Source organism: Mycteria americana, chromosome 9 (genome assembly GCF_035582795.1).
Source record: "Mycteria americana isolate JAX WOST 10 ecotype Jacksonville Zoo and Gardens chromosome 9, USCA_MyAme_1.0, whole genome shotgun sequence".
Classification (NCBI taxonomy): domain Eukaryota; kingdom Metazoa; phylum Chordata; class Aves; order Ciconiiformes; family Ciconiidae; genus Mycteria; species Mycteria americana.
In genome coordinates, this window is record NC_134373.1 from 722,295 (window position 1) to 737,739 (window position 15,445).

Here is a 15,445-nt window from a genome sequence, read left to right on the forward strand (position 1 = left end):
GGCATAGAGCAGACTCAGCAGCACCAGAGGAGGGTCCCACACTCATCCACCCACCTGCAAAAAGACCCAGTGGAAGAGCCAACCCATGCCATGCAGCATCTTCCAAACCCCTTGACATCCCTACTCAAAGTGGCACCCTGGCACCTTTTCTTTGCCTTATCACTCCTATTGACCCTGCAAGAGGCAGGACAGCCGGGATGTGGCGCTTCTCCTCCGCTTGAATCGCTGGCTCATCTGACCCGGCGCGAACTTCCCTGCCGTGCAGTTTGCCAGCTGGGCTTCGCTCCTACCAGTTCGAGCTGGCCTGGGGGGACCCTTCCCTCCCTTCCAGAACCGTCTGGGGACATGCTCTTCCCTTCCCCGTCAAAGCCTTCCCAAGCCACCCCACAGGGCCACCGCCGGTCCAAGGAGGGGTTTCCAGCCACGCTGCCGGTCCAGCGCACATGGGGTGCGAGTGCACCCCCGCCACCCCACTCTGCAGACCCGTTGCGTGCCGGCACAGCCAGGACACGGCACGGCTCCACCAGCAAAGCCACATCCCCACGCCCAGGCTGGTGCAGGGCGGGTTAATATTTTCCCTGTTACCTCACGCTGGCCTCTGGTCCTATGGAAAAAACAAACCATCTGGTAATAATATTTCTCTAATAGCCGTCTGGGTCTGTGGGAAAGCTTGGCTCAGCTTCTTAGGAAAGATGAGAGGGTCGAGTGAGAGGGGAGGTTGCGGATGCAGCGTGGGAGCTGGAGGAGAGGAGATAATGCTTTCGGGCTCCTTTTTCTGCCCCCCCCAGCGCTCGCAGGGATCCTCTCCTCGCAGTGGTGCCGTGGGATGCCAGGACGTCACACATTCGGGATACGGGAAAGGCCTCCCCGCACTTGCCTCTTCCCCTGCCCCACCATGGAGGCTTGAAGGTGGGCAAAGCAAAACTCACTTTCAGGGCTCTTTTTTTACTTTTCTCCAGGAAAATGTACACTTTACGCTCAGAAAATAGAAACAGCCCAAAGCGTAGGCTTTTTGGGGTTGGGAGCATCATGGTTTGGGGATAAAACCATCCCAAAACAGAAAGAATGGCAACACCTGCACGATTTTCCTGTTCTTGGAGAAAACAAAACTGAGAAGGGGGGGCCTGGTTTTCTGACAAAGCTGGAGAAGAAATGATGGGAGGTGTTGATGTCCAAGAACCATTGCTTGCTAGCTCCCAGCTGAGCCCTTGCCAGGCAACAGTGCTTGCCCCAGGCAGCCTGCATGGTGTCAGCAGCACCCAGGACATGCCACCCCCAGCCCCAGGGACACCGCAGCCAGGACAGGGGACAGAGCACCCGCCTCCCCCACACAGCCCCTCGTGGAGCAAGTCCAGCCGGCACAGCATGAAAACTGGGTGGAAAAACACGCGCTAACCCCTCCGGCAGTTGGGCGGAGAATATCTTCCATTTCTCCGCAATAAAATGTGTCGCTTAGGTGATTCCCAGGGCGCGGAGCGTGCTTGCCGGGCTGGGCAGGGCACATCTTCCTGGGGAAGGGAGGCACCAGGTGCTCGAGGAACAGCCAAGGAGCCGCCAGCCACAGCCCTGGCTCCAGCCAAGGGGACTGGAAGCGCTGGCTCCCACCCAGCCCCACACTGGGGGGTGGCACAAAGGCTCCCTTGCCCTGTAGCTTGCAGAAGCTGGGCCAGCCTGCATCACCAAACTGCAAAGAGATGAGCTACCTGGGTAGAAAACCTGGTAGAAGGGTGGAAAACCACTTCTAAGCCCCCCTCTCCACATCCGCGTGGATGCTTGGCAGCTTGTTGGTGCACAACAGCACCCAGGACCAGTCCCAGCAAGCCCCGGGAGGAAGGGGTGGCACGAGGCTGGCAAAGTCCCCGAGGTTCCTGCTAGCCCATACCCAGACTGTTTCTGCTCCCCGTTTTTTCAGTATGCACTGTTCATACTCGTTATTTTTGTCACTCCAGCAGTCATCGCAGCTTCTGGGGTGGCTGTGCCCTTTGAGAGCAGTCCTAGGATGCAGCAAGGCTTGCAGCTGAGCTCTCTTTACACCACAGCCAGATCCAGTCTGCAGCCTTTTCCTAGAAGTATAAAACAAGTCAGCTACCCTTCCTGGCAAGGATGCCTTCCCAGTCCACTCCGAGCAATACCAAGCATCCTCCTCTGATCTTTTGCAGACAATGAAGAGCAAATGTAAACCATCCAGGCATTTTGCTGTCCTCAAGCCTATTTCCCCTGCTCCGTGCTTAGCCGTGGCTGAGACAGCAGTGACAACGCTGAGCTGGAGGAGAAGCAGGGAGGACAGCTGTCCCTCAGGGGCACTGCTGAGGAGGAGCAGCAGCTCTTTGACTGGGGGACAGCCCTCGGTGCTGTGGCGAGGCACCCCACCAGGGAGGTCTCCAGTACAACCCCCCTGCAAAGGGACAGGAGCAGCCACCTTTTAAAAGATACGAGACCACCAAGCAGGCCAGGGGGCTGGAGCCCAGGGCAGGCAAGGAGGGGCTGAGCTGCTCCATCCTGGAGCAGAATCAGAGGTTACAGAGCAGACAGCAGACCAGAGGCCCCCAGCACAAGCTGCAGCAAGGGAAACCCCAGCAGGTCATAAAGATAAGCATCTCTCCTTCACCGCTTTATTTTTTAGAGGAACAGCCAAAGGTAAACAGGCTGTTTCAAATCTCCAAACACTCACTCTCAGGAGGAAGCCACCAGGCTCCACAGCGAGCTGCCCTGCAGCAGAGGGCTGGAGGCAACGGGGCGGGGGGTGAGGCCATGCATCCCTTAATGCCTTCACAGGGGCACAGACGCTTCGCGTTTCAGCTAATGCATCCTGCAGAGGAAAAGCCAGTGCATGCAGGTGAAGGATGTGGGTGGTTAACATCCCTCCACATCCCACCTCTCCAGCCTGGGCAGGGATTCAAGACCTGTGGGTGGGCAGCAGTATCTGGGGCTCAGCCCCAGGTGTTTGCGCTCGCAGCTCCACCGGCTCCTTCCCTGGGGCTGTTCCCACCCTGGGCTGTCTCTGTCTCTGTCTCTGGCAGTGTCTCTGTCTCTGTCTCTGTCTCTGTCTCTGTCTCTGGCAGTGTCTCTGTCTCTGTCTCTGTCTCTCTCTCTGGCAGTGTCTCCCAGCACCGCACAAGGGTGCGTGGCCACACGAGGTGCTCGTGGATGGCCTGTGGTTTGCGGGGAGGTGGGAAAGGAACCCTGAGCTGGGCTGGCCCATGTTTCCCAAAGCATCAGTCTCAATTGGTGATGCCCTGCTTTGCAAGGGTCTCCACGGTGCTGCTGCTCCAAGGAATGGGACAGGAGTGGGGACAGGGGTGTTTCTCTAAGCCAAAGCATATGAACAGCTGCTGGGGCAGGAGAAACCCAGAAAACCTGTTTTTTAGTGAAAAGTGGGTGCCAGGCCTGGAGCTGCACGTTGCGGGTGGCTTTGTGGCTTGCCTGAGCCAGGCACTGAGCCGGGCTGGCTGCCCCAGACGCTGACACACCACGGGAGCCAGCGCAGGTAGCGGTGTGCATCTTCAGTCCCCGGCAAGCGTTGCCTTTGCTGTGTCACCTCATCCAAAGTAAAGAGATTTGTGAAGGAGAGCAAAATGATTGTTTTCTAGACAAATTCCCATCTCAGGCAAGATAACAGTGTGCTTTTAAGGATGGCACCAGCTGACTTTTTACCGTGGAAGCTCCCTGGCTTTCCGCAAGCTGGCAAGGGTAGCTTTTCCTCCCAGGGATGCTCTGGGGTACAGATACTGGGATGGGGTGGGATTGAGCACCTTTTTTGCCCGTGGGCCCATAATGCTGACTACGAGCTGACCGAGGCCTCCCCAGGTGGTGCCACAGGCTGACACCTCTTTATAGGGCCAGTGCGACCGGCCGTGGGGCTGGGCCCCCGGCGAAGGGGGTGCCAGGGATGGCACAGACGAGGAGAGCACAACTTCCCATTCGGAGGCACTTAGGGCAAGCACCAGTGCCCATACAGATTTCGGGCTGGTGCTCCCTGGGAAGCAGGTTTAACAGGGATGAAAACCAGGCTCCAGCAGCAACGCTTGGGCTCGGCCAGCTGCCAAAACCCAGAGGGGCTGCCTGCCTGCCCGCAGCCCCTTCGCAGGGCCAAATGGGAGCAAGGGTGACGTGCACTGAAGAAAATACAACTGCAAATGGAGAAAAAGGTCGAAATGGGCATTTTTGCCTTTGTTTCCCCCCAGGGCAGAGGTCTGGGCAGGCAGTGCTGGCTTCTCCTGGCTGCCTGGCTGCATTTCAGCCCCGGGGCTGGACTGGATGGGGATGGAGACCTCCCAGCTGCATCGGGGTGCTAGGCAGAGTGGGGGGCTGAGCTGGCAGCTCTGTTTCTGATCATCACGGGGCGATACCCCCTGCTCAGGGCTGGCTTTATGCAAGGGCGCGGGCACGGGTGGGCACGGGTGGGCATGGAGGGGCGCTGCCGGGGCTGGTCGCGTGGCAGGGAGGGGCAGCGCTCTGGCATTGCTTCTCAAGTGAGAAATGAAGCATCTGGGAGAAAACATGTGTCCCAAAGCGGCCCAAAATAGCACTGGATCTGCTCTAAGGTCCGGCTGGCTCATGGCAGCCCGGGGGGGGCCTAGCTTGAGAGCTGCCATTGTGTGGGGCTGGACGGGCAGCCCGTACCCTGTCCGAATTGCTGGTGGCCCCCGCCGTGGACTGCTCCCATCCAGGGGCCCGGCAGTGACTCACGCTTGCTATAAACACGTCTCCCAACGGATAATGAGTCCCGGCCGACACCGCCTTCGGGGAAAGCTCTGGATTTTCTTCCTAGTGCTCCCCCCATCTCGCTCCCCCTCCCCTCCTGGCAGCCCCGCTCCTGCGCGGGATCATTTCCTGATGCTGAGCGGAGCCAGGGCTCTGAGGCCGTTTTTCCAGCCGGTCATGGTTTGCTTCTCGGCCTGCGTGGGCTGAGTTTTCTCATTAACCCTTCCGGGAGCACAGAGGCTTCTGTGCTGTTGGGCTGCCCCACGGCATCCCACCGCACTCCCTGTGGACGCCCCGCTGCCCAAGCCACGGCTGTGCCAGCTGAGCAGCGTGTGCACCCGCTGGGGACCCCCTGTTTGTTCTCACCCCAATCTCCTCCCGCTAACCATGGAGGGTACCTCAAGCAACAAAAGCTTTATTGCAATTACACAAATAAGCCACAAAATACATTGCAAAGCGGCAGGGGAGCGAGGGGTGATAAAGACGCGCAGAGAGGGGCAATGGGGAAATGCTTGCTCGCAGAAGCAGGTACTGCTGAACGCTGGCTGCAAGCTGCTGTCCTCCTGTGAGCTGCTGCTCAAGCCCCCCGGTCCCGCCGCTGCCCCATACCACAGCCAAGGGAGCAGGGTCTGTGCAGCCATGGGCCGGGCGCTTCAGGCAGCTGGCCCAAAGGGTGCCACGGAGGAGAGGGAGAAGCTCACGGGAAGCCGGCAGCGTCTTCGGAGGGGGCTCAAACGTCAGCCACTGGCACCACATCCGCTGCAGTGCTCCGGTCAGGCGGTGAAAGTGTTCCTCCCGTGGGGATCAGGGTCTGGAGCGCTGGGGGGGTCAATCAAGGGAGATGGTCAGGGCTCAGCCAAGGCTCCAACACCAGTGCCTCCCCCTCCCAGCCCCAGCCATGCCTTGGGCTACGCGGACACGTGGCCCCGCACGATGCCCTGAACAACTCTCCAGCAGGATGTTGAAATCACCTGCACCCCGAAGGCCAAGCCTGAGTGAGCCGTGCCCAGGCTGAGCTCTGCTACACCAACACAAACCTCCCTTTGCCACTGGAGCTCGCACTGGAACACATCCTACGTGAGCAGCCTGGGCTGCCGGCTGAGCCGAGGTGGTCGCCTGGCAAGCTGTGGGCTTGCCTTGTGGACTCTCACCAGGTGCTGAGAGCGGCTTTTTGGGAACTCCAGAGGAGCTGTCTGAACATACTGAGGCCACAGGCTTTGTGCAGGAAAAATGCCTCAACCCCACGCCGCATGCTGTGGGCTGTCCCCGGGCTGAGCATTGCCCCTGCCTGCCTGCCTGCCTGCCTGCCTGCCTGCCTGCCTCTCTCTGCCCCGCAAATGTGGCTGCGAGGATGGTGCTGCTGGCCCCCATCAGCCCAGGCAGCGAGGTTTGGGGGTGATGGGCAAGGGCGAGTGCATCGAGGGGCTGGGGGTGATGGACAGGAGCCCGCAGCCGGGAGAGGAGCACTGGGGAAAGGCGCAGACCCCTGCCCCACCTCTGCCTGCGAACAGCAGAAAGCCTGTGAGTAGGTTTTGTGCTTGGTGTTGCACTAAGGGAAAAAAAACACACCCTGCCCATGTTCTGGCCAACAAGGAGCCGTGGTCACACAGCCCCAGGCTGCCCCAGCACAGCAGGGATGAGCAACACAGGCTGAATCTTGCATCCCAGGTACACGAGCACGTGCACATGAGCAAATGGTTTTTTCAGTCCAAAAAACCCCTCTGAGCATTGCTGCATTTAAAGATGTGCTGCACCATCCTGTGCATCTTGAAATCACTGCATTTCAGCCTGAAATATTTGGAGGGAAAACCTACTTGAGGCAAGAAAAGAAATATTAGTATGCAACTGAAAATTTGTTTTAAACACAGAGATGGCAGTTTCTCTGGGGTGTCAGGTTTGCATCTTTAACTGGCTTTTTATAGGCAGTGAGAAGCAGCACACCGTTCCTCTGCAGCGCTCCCGTAAGAGATTTGGGAGCACGGCTGCGTGCTGAGTAGCACACAGCAAAGTCCCTTGGGAAAACCACAGCACCGGCTGCAACGGTAGCCTCAGGTTACCTCATTGCAATGTCTGGGTGGGAGCTCTTCCCTGAAGGACCCCACCAAAAAAACCCCCACACCACTAAATGAGAGCTTTTGGGTGAGCGCGTGATGAAGCTGTCTTGCTCTCCTTGGCACTGGGAAATCCTGTTGGATTTCCGTTGTGGTTCGACCCTAAGCCATGCACGCAACCCTGAGTTCAGGAGTAATGCTGCTCCATCCCTCCGGCCCGCTGTCCCTGAGCAGGAGCTCTTTGTGCTTGGCCATGCTGCCAGCTGGCTGGTGGCCTGCCACCGCCACGCCACCATGCCCGTGCTTCCCCGCAGCATTCCGCGCCCCGGCGTCTCATCTGAAGCATGAAAACCCAGAGAGGCTCCAGAGCCAAGCGTCGCTCGTCCCCTTTTTGGTCCAGACACAAATGCTCTAGACACAGGCTTTCCTCCAGGAATAAATAACGCCGCCGAGACGCTGCCCACAGGGAACCAGAATACAGCACTCCGGGAGTGCTTCAAAGATTCGAGTCCTCATGCACATCCTGGCTTTCCCTTTCAGGATCAAAGCAGTTCCTTCTAGAAACAGCACGCATGTTTTAAATCAGCAACAGGCCGTGGTTCAGCATGGGGCTCAGCAACGAAGCCTCCTCCCGCCGCTCCATTTTTATCTCGCTCATCTCCGAGCTGGTTTTGTTCCCCATGTGCGGAGCCGGCACGAGCATCATTTCTGGGAAGAGACATCCCTGTGGTTAAACTGCCTAAACATGGGTGTGGGAATCCAGAGCCAGTCTGGTTTCGCACTTGGCTAGATTTAGTCTGCGGGATGCTTTCTGAGCAATCTGGTGTCTCTTGTTCCTCTTTGCAGGACAACTGTGCTGAGGCAGAGCGGGGGACAGGGGGGGTTGCACATCTGGAGTCCAAGGAGTTGCACATCTGGTACATTTAGTACTTCCTAAAAGTCACTGCCACGTTACCCTTTGGATGGAGGCCTGAGGTTCAATGCATAGCACAACGGATTAAGATCTGCAGCTGCGTTTTTTTTTTTAAGGGAAAGCAAAAATGACCCTCTCAGCAGAGCCCCAGCTCCATGTGATGTCCGACATGGGAGCAGGGGAATTGCACCGAGATGGTGACCTTTCTGCAAGTCATTCCACCCCAAGCTCTGCGCTCGCGCCAGCTGCAGACACTCCTGCCACGAGCCAAGGCACGGTGCTTCCCGCCTGCGCACGCCGACCTCCCCGGGGACAGCGAGGGCTGGAGACCCTCGGGACCTCTCTGGCAAAACCTTGTCTTTCTTTTGCGAAACTCTGGGCCAGGGAGGCCGAATGGGCTTGGGCCAGTGTAAGGTGGGGGCTTGTGCCGCCAACCTCGTTCCTTGGTGCCACCGGTGAACTGGAGAGCGTGGGGACACCCGTGGCCAAGGGAGCTGCTAGCCGTGGTGCTTGCCCAGATGGGCTAGGGTGTCTCCATGAAGGTCCCAGCACTGACGGGACCCTTCCCGCAGTGGGACACAGTGCCAGCATCCTGCTAGGTGGATGTCACCGATGGCCACCAGTGCGGGGGGACACAAATACCCACTCCCTTCTCAAGTTCAGTAGCGTGGCACGGCTTCTGCAAGCAGACAGAGCAGCGGCTGGGAGCACCCCACGCCCAAATGCTGCCCACGCCCCAGCTGGAGCGGGATGCCTGCAAAAAGCTGGTCAAGGGGGACATCTAGTGACCAGCCTGGGGGGGCCCAGGGCCGGGGAGCAGGGGTACCTCCCCGGGGCTGGGGGCTGCAGGCATGCAGGGTTAGAGGAGATGGGCTGCGGGGCTCTCGGCTTCTGCAAACAGCATGAGAAAGGTGTCAGAAAGGGTTTGTGCTGAGCCCGCACCATCCTTCCACCCCTGTGGCCAAGAAGAAAATGAGATTAAGGATTCATCCCTCCCACAGCACAGAGCGATCCCCCAGAAACCCTACCTCTGCCAGCACTGGAGGGAGGAAATTACCCTTGCTAATCGAATATGAGTTCAAAATTAGCATAATTAAAAGTGACTAGCATGAATACATAAAAAAAACCTGAACTACAACTAAAAGAGAGTATTAAATTTAAAGATTGTCCCTGGTGAAAGTCACTTTCCCTTAGGGGAAACAATCTATTTTTTTTTCAACCCCATTATGTACTAAATTTGCAAATACAGTCTAGGAAAAAAAATGCGCATAACAATACTCCAAACACTTAATTTTGGGATCATGACCTGGGAAGGATATGAGGAAGAGTGGAGACCTTCAGCTGAAGCCCAAGGGGCTGAGCACCGTCTTCAGCTGGCCCCTCTCTGATGGAAAGCCACCGTGCCCCGGGGGCAGGGGGAGGCATTGGACCAATACTTTCCTGCCAAGGTAACAGTTTCCCACAAAAATAATGCATTCCCAAAGAGTTTGACTGAGTAATACCAAGTCGGTTAGTTCCAGAAATGTTGACTCATTCTGTCTGGATAAAGTGCATTGCTTTGAGAGAGAAAAGCAATGTACTAAAGCTATGCTGTTGATTAATTGGGACGTTCACCTTGTATTGACTATTCACTCCAATATTAGAGAGGTGCATATGTTTTCCCAGTGGCATGGCTGTGGATGCATCACTGGAGCATTTTAAGTTCATATAAAATGCAAATCCAAGACATATCACAAGTAAAAGCAAAACATTGAGGCTCCCTCCAAAGAAAACAGCAAATCTCCTTGTCAGCCATAGCAAAGAAATCAAAGCTGTTTGATACATTCCTTCTGATTTTGTTGTTATCGTTGTTGTCATTAACATGTTCCCAGGAGATGCTGCAATTGTTTAAACACTTCTTTCTCCAGGCCTAACTCCAGCCCAGATAATGATGGATAAGCTGCTAGATTCCCACTGGAGTTTTGTTTCTTTTTTTTTTTTTTTTTTTAAATTTGCAAAATAAACTGGGAAATGTGACCCCAAAGAGAAGTTGCAAAGTCAAAGGTAATGTCAGAGGGAGGGATGCCTCAGCCACGCCAGTGCGACCGCATCCTTCACTGCGCCCTCTCCTGCAGGAGCCCACCCGATGCTTTCCGCAGGCTTCCCTCTCTCCAGCCCTACAGCAACGGGCTCAGCTGCTTCCTGCTGCCTCTAAAACCGAACTGCACAGCGGGGAGAGGCAGCAGGCCAGGCCGTATCTCTCCCTCCACTGAGGAGGGGATTCCTGAGCAATGGGAGGCAAATAAGCATTTGTATTGTAGGGGCCCAGCATAGATTTATCACTTTTTGTATGCCCACTTTGAGAAACCCCTGGCTTCGTTTGCAGGAGGGCTGGCATTTCCCAGCTAGAGTTGCTCAAGTGGCTTTTTCTATTATAAATGGTCTCCAGATAGCTAAAACAAAAAAACATCCTATATCAGAGGAAAAAGCAGAATTGTGATTGGTTTGGTACATCAAAGCTCCTTTGCCTGCTCAAGTCCCTTGGAAATACTTCAAGATTTAATGATCAAGCAAGCAGACATCATTCGGATAGAGCGAGGTGAAACGCCATGAGGAGAAGGCAAAACCCAGCCCCATGCTCTGACCTCCAGGACGGCACATTTCAGCAATGTTCCTTAAAAACCACATCCCGAGCAGCGCTGCTTTTTATCTAGGTGCTGGAAGATTTGTGACGCTCTCCCGCTGCTCCACGCCGAGCCAAGGCTGCAAGGACGCGGCGCTCCTGTACGGTGGCCACTACCGCTGGGACTGTCCCTTGCCCCCCCGCGGCCCCGTGCGCCGTTCCCCAGAGCGCTCCCACGAGCCCATGTCCTTGCTGCAGCGTGCGGCTTGACACGACAGCTCAGATACCTGCCTGACGCCAGAGCGATGCTCGTATCTGACCTCCCCCCGCTTCACCACCGATTCCTGCGGTGGCTTTACCAGCAGGCACAGTCTCGCTGGGTGACGGACATATCGCAGCAGGCTGGGGTGGGGATGGTACCCAGAGGGGGATGTTATCTGCGGGTTCACTGGCATGGGAATGGGTCTAGAGGTATTGCTGCAGTCTGCTCCTTCTCTCTAGTAGCCTCTGAGCTCGGTTGCATCTGGCAGACCCAATCTGGCATTTGCTATTTTGGGCAGCACTGTCTCAGTAGAGGTGGGGAATAGCACAGGGAGCACAGCACATACAGCAAAGAAATTCAGGGCAGCCGTGATCTGCAGAAACCGCCGGTCCCCGTGCAAAGCCATTTCCACATTCATTGCAATTAGCACTCTGTTAAGGTCCCCTGCCTTCCCCAGGGCATAAGCGCCCAACAGATGTACAAGTCCCGCAAACACGTTGGCTTGTGATGCATTTCTCAGTCTGGGTCGACACGGTGCTGCTGCTGCTTTCTGACTGCGCCCTGTGTGCCAGCACTTTAAAGTGCTCCCACGTGCCAAGAAAGCAGCGCAAGAAGAGGCAGGCTGCTCCCGCCATGCACCTTGGTTGCTTTCCATGTGCCTCCATCACCTGCAAGATCTGCTCATGCTCCAGCTTGTCCTGCAGCCCCATGGGAGAGCCGAGCCGTGGTGGGATGGGCCGGCTCCCTCTGTGCACCATCCCTCTCCGAGGGGGGCATCGCTCCAGGCCACTGGCTGCCGTCACTTTGCTTGGGGGTGGTGGCAGTGGGACGTGGAGCTTTTGCTGGCTGGCACATACCCCAGCTCACCGCCCAGGCTACCCTGATGGCTCTGGAATGCTGACGGTTCGTTATTTTCCTGCTGGGTCTCACACACAGGTATTTTGTTCTTTCAACAGGAAAAATACTTGGGCTAGACCAGAGCGAGGAACAGGAGAGGATGAGGAGTGCCAGTTGCCCACAGCTGACTTACCACCTTGGCAAGTGGCTCTGTGCTTGCTGTGGCCAGTCTGCAACTTGGGGGAGGCAACATTTGGTGCCTGGGCTCCCTCTCTCTCCAGCATCAGCACAAACACAAGGGAGGCTGCTGCCCCTCCCTGGGGGAGCTTACGGGCTCCACCTGAGCCCCCGTGGTGCTGCCCAAAGCACCTGCTCCCCCAGACGGGGAATAAGAGGATGTTCTTGAGCATGTTCAGATGTTGGACCACATGAAAGGCACAGCTGAATCCAAACTGCCAGGGAGAGCAGAGCAAGGAGTTGGGAAAGGGCAGCAAAGCATCTTATGAAGGAGCTGGAAGCACCTTTAAACGCAGAGGCTTGAAATGCTCCAGAGAGCTGAGCACACGTGGGTTTTACAACACCCAGGCTGAGTGACTCGCAGATGCCCGGTGGCTGCCAGAAAGGTAGGCCGGCAGCCACCTCCACCTTTCTGGAGCTTTGCCAGCAGTGGGCTCCTGGGCTGGGGGAACAGACCTCTAAGGAAAGGTGACGATGCTGCCTGGTACATGCAGGGAGCAGGCATGTGCTGTCTCGCACAAGCAAACTCACTCCCTTCGCCCTCTCTGAGCCGTGCTATCATCCCTGTCAGCTGCCAAGCAGCTGCACTAGCCACTGCGCTGGGGCTGGAGCCCGTAACCCCCCGCTCATCCCTGGCTCCACTGATGCGGTGGCATCACCTGGGGTCCCCTCCGCAGCCCAGGGGAGCTCCGAGTGCCCTGCCCGAGCGCCAGGCAGTCAGCACTTAGAGCCAGGAGGAGAAGTGGTCCAGCATCCCAGCAGGAGAAGAGGAGGGAGCTGCCAGCAGTGCCTGCCAGCACTAGGAGAAGAGGAGAGGGAAAGGCCATGGAGTCTTGGGGCTCACCTGGAAAAACAATATATTTCCCATGTGGTACTGTGCAAAAATGTATTGTGTGGCCGCTTTAGCTGCCTGGGGACACGTTGTATCATGATCCCCTCATTTGCAATGCAGGAGAAACATGTACCATACATTTTGTACAGTAGGAAATTAACTGATGGAAAATATATTTCTTTCCCTACTTGAGAGGTAGGAGAGAGATGTAAAGCCTGGAACCAGAGGCAGGGCTGGGCATAGAGGGTCCTGGGGAAGGGCGTGGGGCACAGACATGGCAGATCTGTCCAGACAAGGGGGCAGTGAGAGATGTTTGTTGCTGTACTGTAACTCGTAAATTAATCTTAGGGAAAACCAAACTATTGTGCAAGCCAAGCACCCTCCCCTTCAAAAAAAGAAAGCCTAGAATCACTCAGGAAGTGCATCGCTCAGGGAGACCTTCTCTAAGTAAAATAACATGATGATGATGATGATGATGATGATGATAATAATAATAATAATAATAACAATAACAATAATAATAATAATAATGACGGGTTTGTATACAACCCCCACCTTCCCTCCAAGCAGCTAAAAAGGTGTGGAAGGATGCAGAGGGAAGGATGGGGCTGGAGATGGCGGAGCGACCCAGGAGAAGAACAGTCGGAGCCCATCGGTAGCAGAGCTGCACAAACATTTATTGAACACAAACGACGACAAACACAGCCGGCTCACAGAGCTTCCTGAGCTATCATCCAAAGGTTTTGCTTGTGGGGATTGTCAGAAGAGTGCTTTCAAAGGCCCTTGGGGGTGTGAATCCCATACAGCTGAATTCTTCCCACTTCCAGTTGCTTATTAGTTAAAAAAGAGGACCGTTTGTGTGTGTATGTGCGATTCCCCTTCACTTAGTATGAAAAATGGCTTGTCTGGACCCTGCCATGTTGCAAAGAGAGAAGTCTGCGCGTGAACCCATGCGTGCACATCGGCTTGGCTCCCGCATGTTCTGCTTCCCAAATAACACGGGGTGAAAACTATGCCTTACCCTGAGGGCAGGGATGCGAGGTCGCAAACGTGAGCCACGACAAGCAAAGCGAACGAAGCGGGAGCATCAAAGGAAGAACGGTGAGAAAAGTAAGTACTCTGAAGCACGCACAGCTCTTGAGTGGCGTCACACGTCCATAGGCTACAGCAAGTACCGCCAACGTCAACTCAAACGTGTAAATAGCTACACTAGACTGACACTAGAGACCCCATCATCTTCTGAAGTCTCACCAGCAGAAAAAAAACAACCCCCCTTCCCACCCCCCGAAAAGCAGATGAAGTAATAACACCGTACGCTGAAAACAAGGACCATAACCAAAGAGTTCGGGAGCAGCCTCAGGAGCACAGTAAGGAGCTCATAAAGAAACGTTCCAGTGTGTGCATATGCATGTGTATTTATATATATATATATATATTTGTTAGTAAAGAAAAGAGTATCTGTGGAGGTAAAGGGAAGACGGTAAATGTACAGGCAGCACAGGCTGGGTGGAGTGCCGGTGGCTGGAGAGGGTCGGGTGGTGCGGAGTGGAGGATGGTGGGTGGAAATTAGAGTGCGCCCATTCCAGTGACCTCAGACGTCAGCCTAGAATAGACAGGGGCAGAGAGAGGGGTGGGGGGGAGACAAAAACAAGCGCTTAATATCCGGAGCAGAAAAGAAAAGGAAGACCCTGCAGGGCAGCACTCCTCCTCTTGCCTACGCCCCCTGCGCTCCGCCAGCGCTCAGACGGGGCGCAGAGCATCACTGGGTGGCTTGAGCGCACGGGGCTTGGAGGTCCCTGTGGAGGGCATGGGGGGCTGGAGCACAGAGCCAGCTCAATGGCTGGCTGCCTTCCCCTCTCGTTGCTGCTGCCAGGTAATGCCCATCCCTGGCACTGCGCTGTGGCAGAGGTGCCACCCACCAGGGGTGCTGTCAGGAGACATCCCAGCACATGGCTTGACTTCTACCAGCATCCCTCCCACGGAGGACAGGCAGCTGCCCCAGCTTCTCCAGGTTCTTCGTTTTACTCTGGTTTTTGAAACAATGGAAGAGGCTGAGCTATGCCCCATCCTGCCCCTCACCAGGTCATCTCTGCCTCTGCCACAGCACAGGCTGCAGCTCAGCCAGCCCTTCCCAGTAACAAAGAGCTGCTCGTTTTTCTTTTCTTTCTCTTGTCTCAAGAGGTGGGGAGGATTTGCAAGGAGCTGCGGGGAAAGCCGCTTGGCCGTGCCCGCAGGCGCGGGGCCGACCCCGTCCCTCTCCTGAGCGGCTGGAGAGGTGCCATGGGTATAGGCAGCGGGACAGCAGGGCAGGACGGGATGGTGGAGGTCTGTTGCAGGTTGGGGCTGAGGTGGGTTGGGTGCAAGGAGGAGAAAGCATGTACAGACCTCACCGGTGCTCCCAGCCCACACCCCAACGAACGTCAGAGTCGCCGCCAACAGCCCCCCATCCTCGGGACCCTGCCGACAGCCTCCCACAGCCACGTACGTCCTGGGCTGGCGGCAGGTTGGCACGGCACCAACTCTGCCCGCGGCAGAGGGCATGGACGGGGGGACAGCCTCAGCTTGCACGGCTGTGCCAGGCGGGTGTGAAGCCAGTGAAAGGCCCTGTCTCCCCTTAAGCTCCCCATCCACAAGTCTGTAGACGCAGGCAAACCGGTCTGCATGAGCACCCCGGACACGGCTCACTACCAGCACGGGGCTGGTCCCCAACCCCTCTCCAGCTACGCCTCCCCTATAGACTCCCCTCACAGTCCCTTGCCGGACCCCGGTCCCCCATGGCACAGGCAGCATTACCCCCTGGCCAGAGGCCGTGTCAGGAGCGCTCGGCCCCTGCAAAGTTCTGCTGCGCCAAGCTTTTTAGCATGAAAAGGAAGCAATCAGGCCGTTCCCGTGTCTTGCGTTTATTGGACTGATTATTTTCATTGGATGGAGGAAAGCCTTTGGGAGGCCTGGAAGCACGCAGAAGAGGCTCTGAGGCAGCAATAAGTGATGCTGGGATCCCAGCGAG

At 56.3% G+C, this 15,445-nt stretch overlaps 1 protein-coding gene across 24 annotated transcripts in view; it reads right to left on the bottom strand.

The window, feature by feature from the left end:
* Positions 1-5,112: 5,112 nt before the first annotated feature.
* The window catches only part of PCBP3 (poly(rC) binding protein 3), a 61,988-nt gene continuing 51,655 nt past the window's right edge, over positions 5,113-15,445 (bottom strand). For 11 of the 24 annotated variants that reach the window (XM_075512099.1, XM_075512087.1, XM_075512076.1 and 8 more), the window contains one exon: positions 5,114-5,523. In XM_075512099.1, the coding sequence (XP_075368214.1) occupies positions 5,478-5,523 (46 nt within the window). In that variant the 3' untranslated portion in view covers positions 5,114-5,477. Of the gene's footprint in view, positions 5,524-13,103; positions 14,042-15,445 lie in introns of those variants that run through there. The other 13 variants (XM_075512093.1, XM_075512091.1, XM_075512079.1 and 10 more) reach the window with 4 other exon arrangements.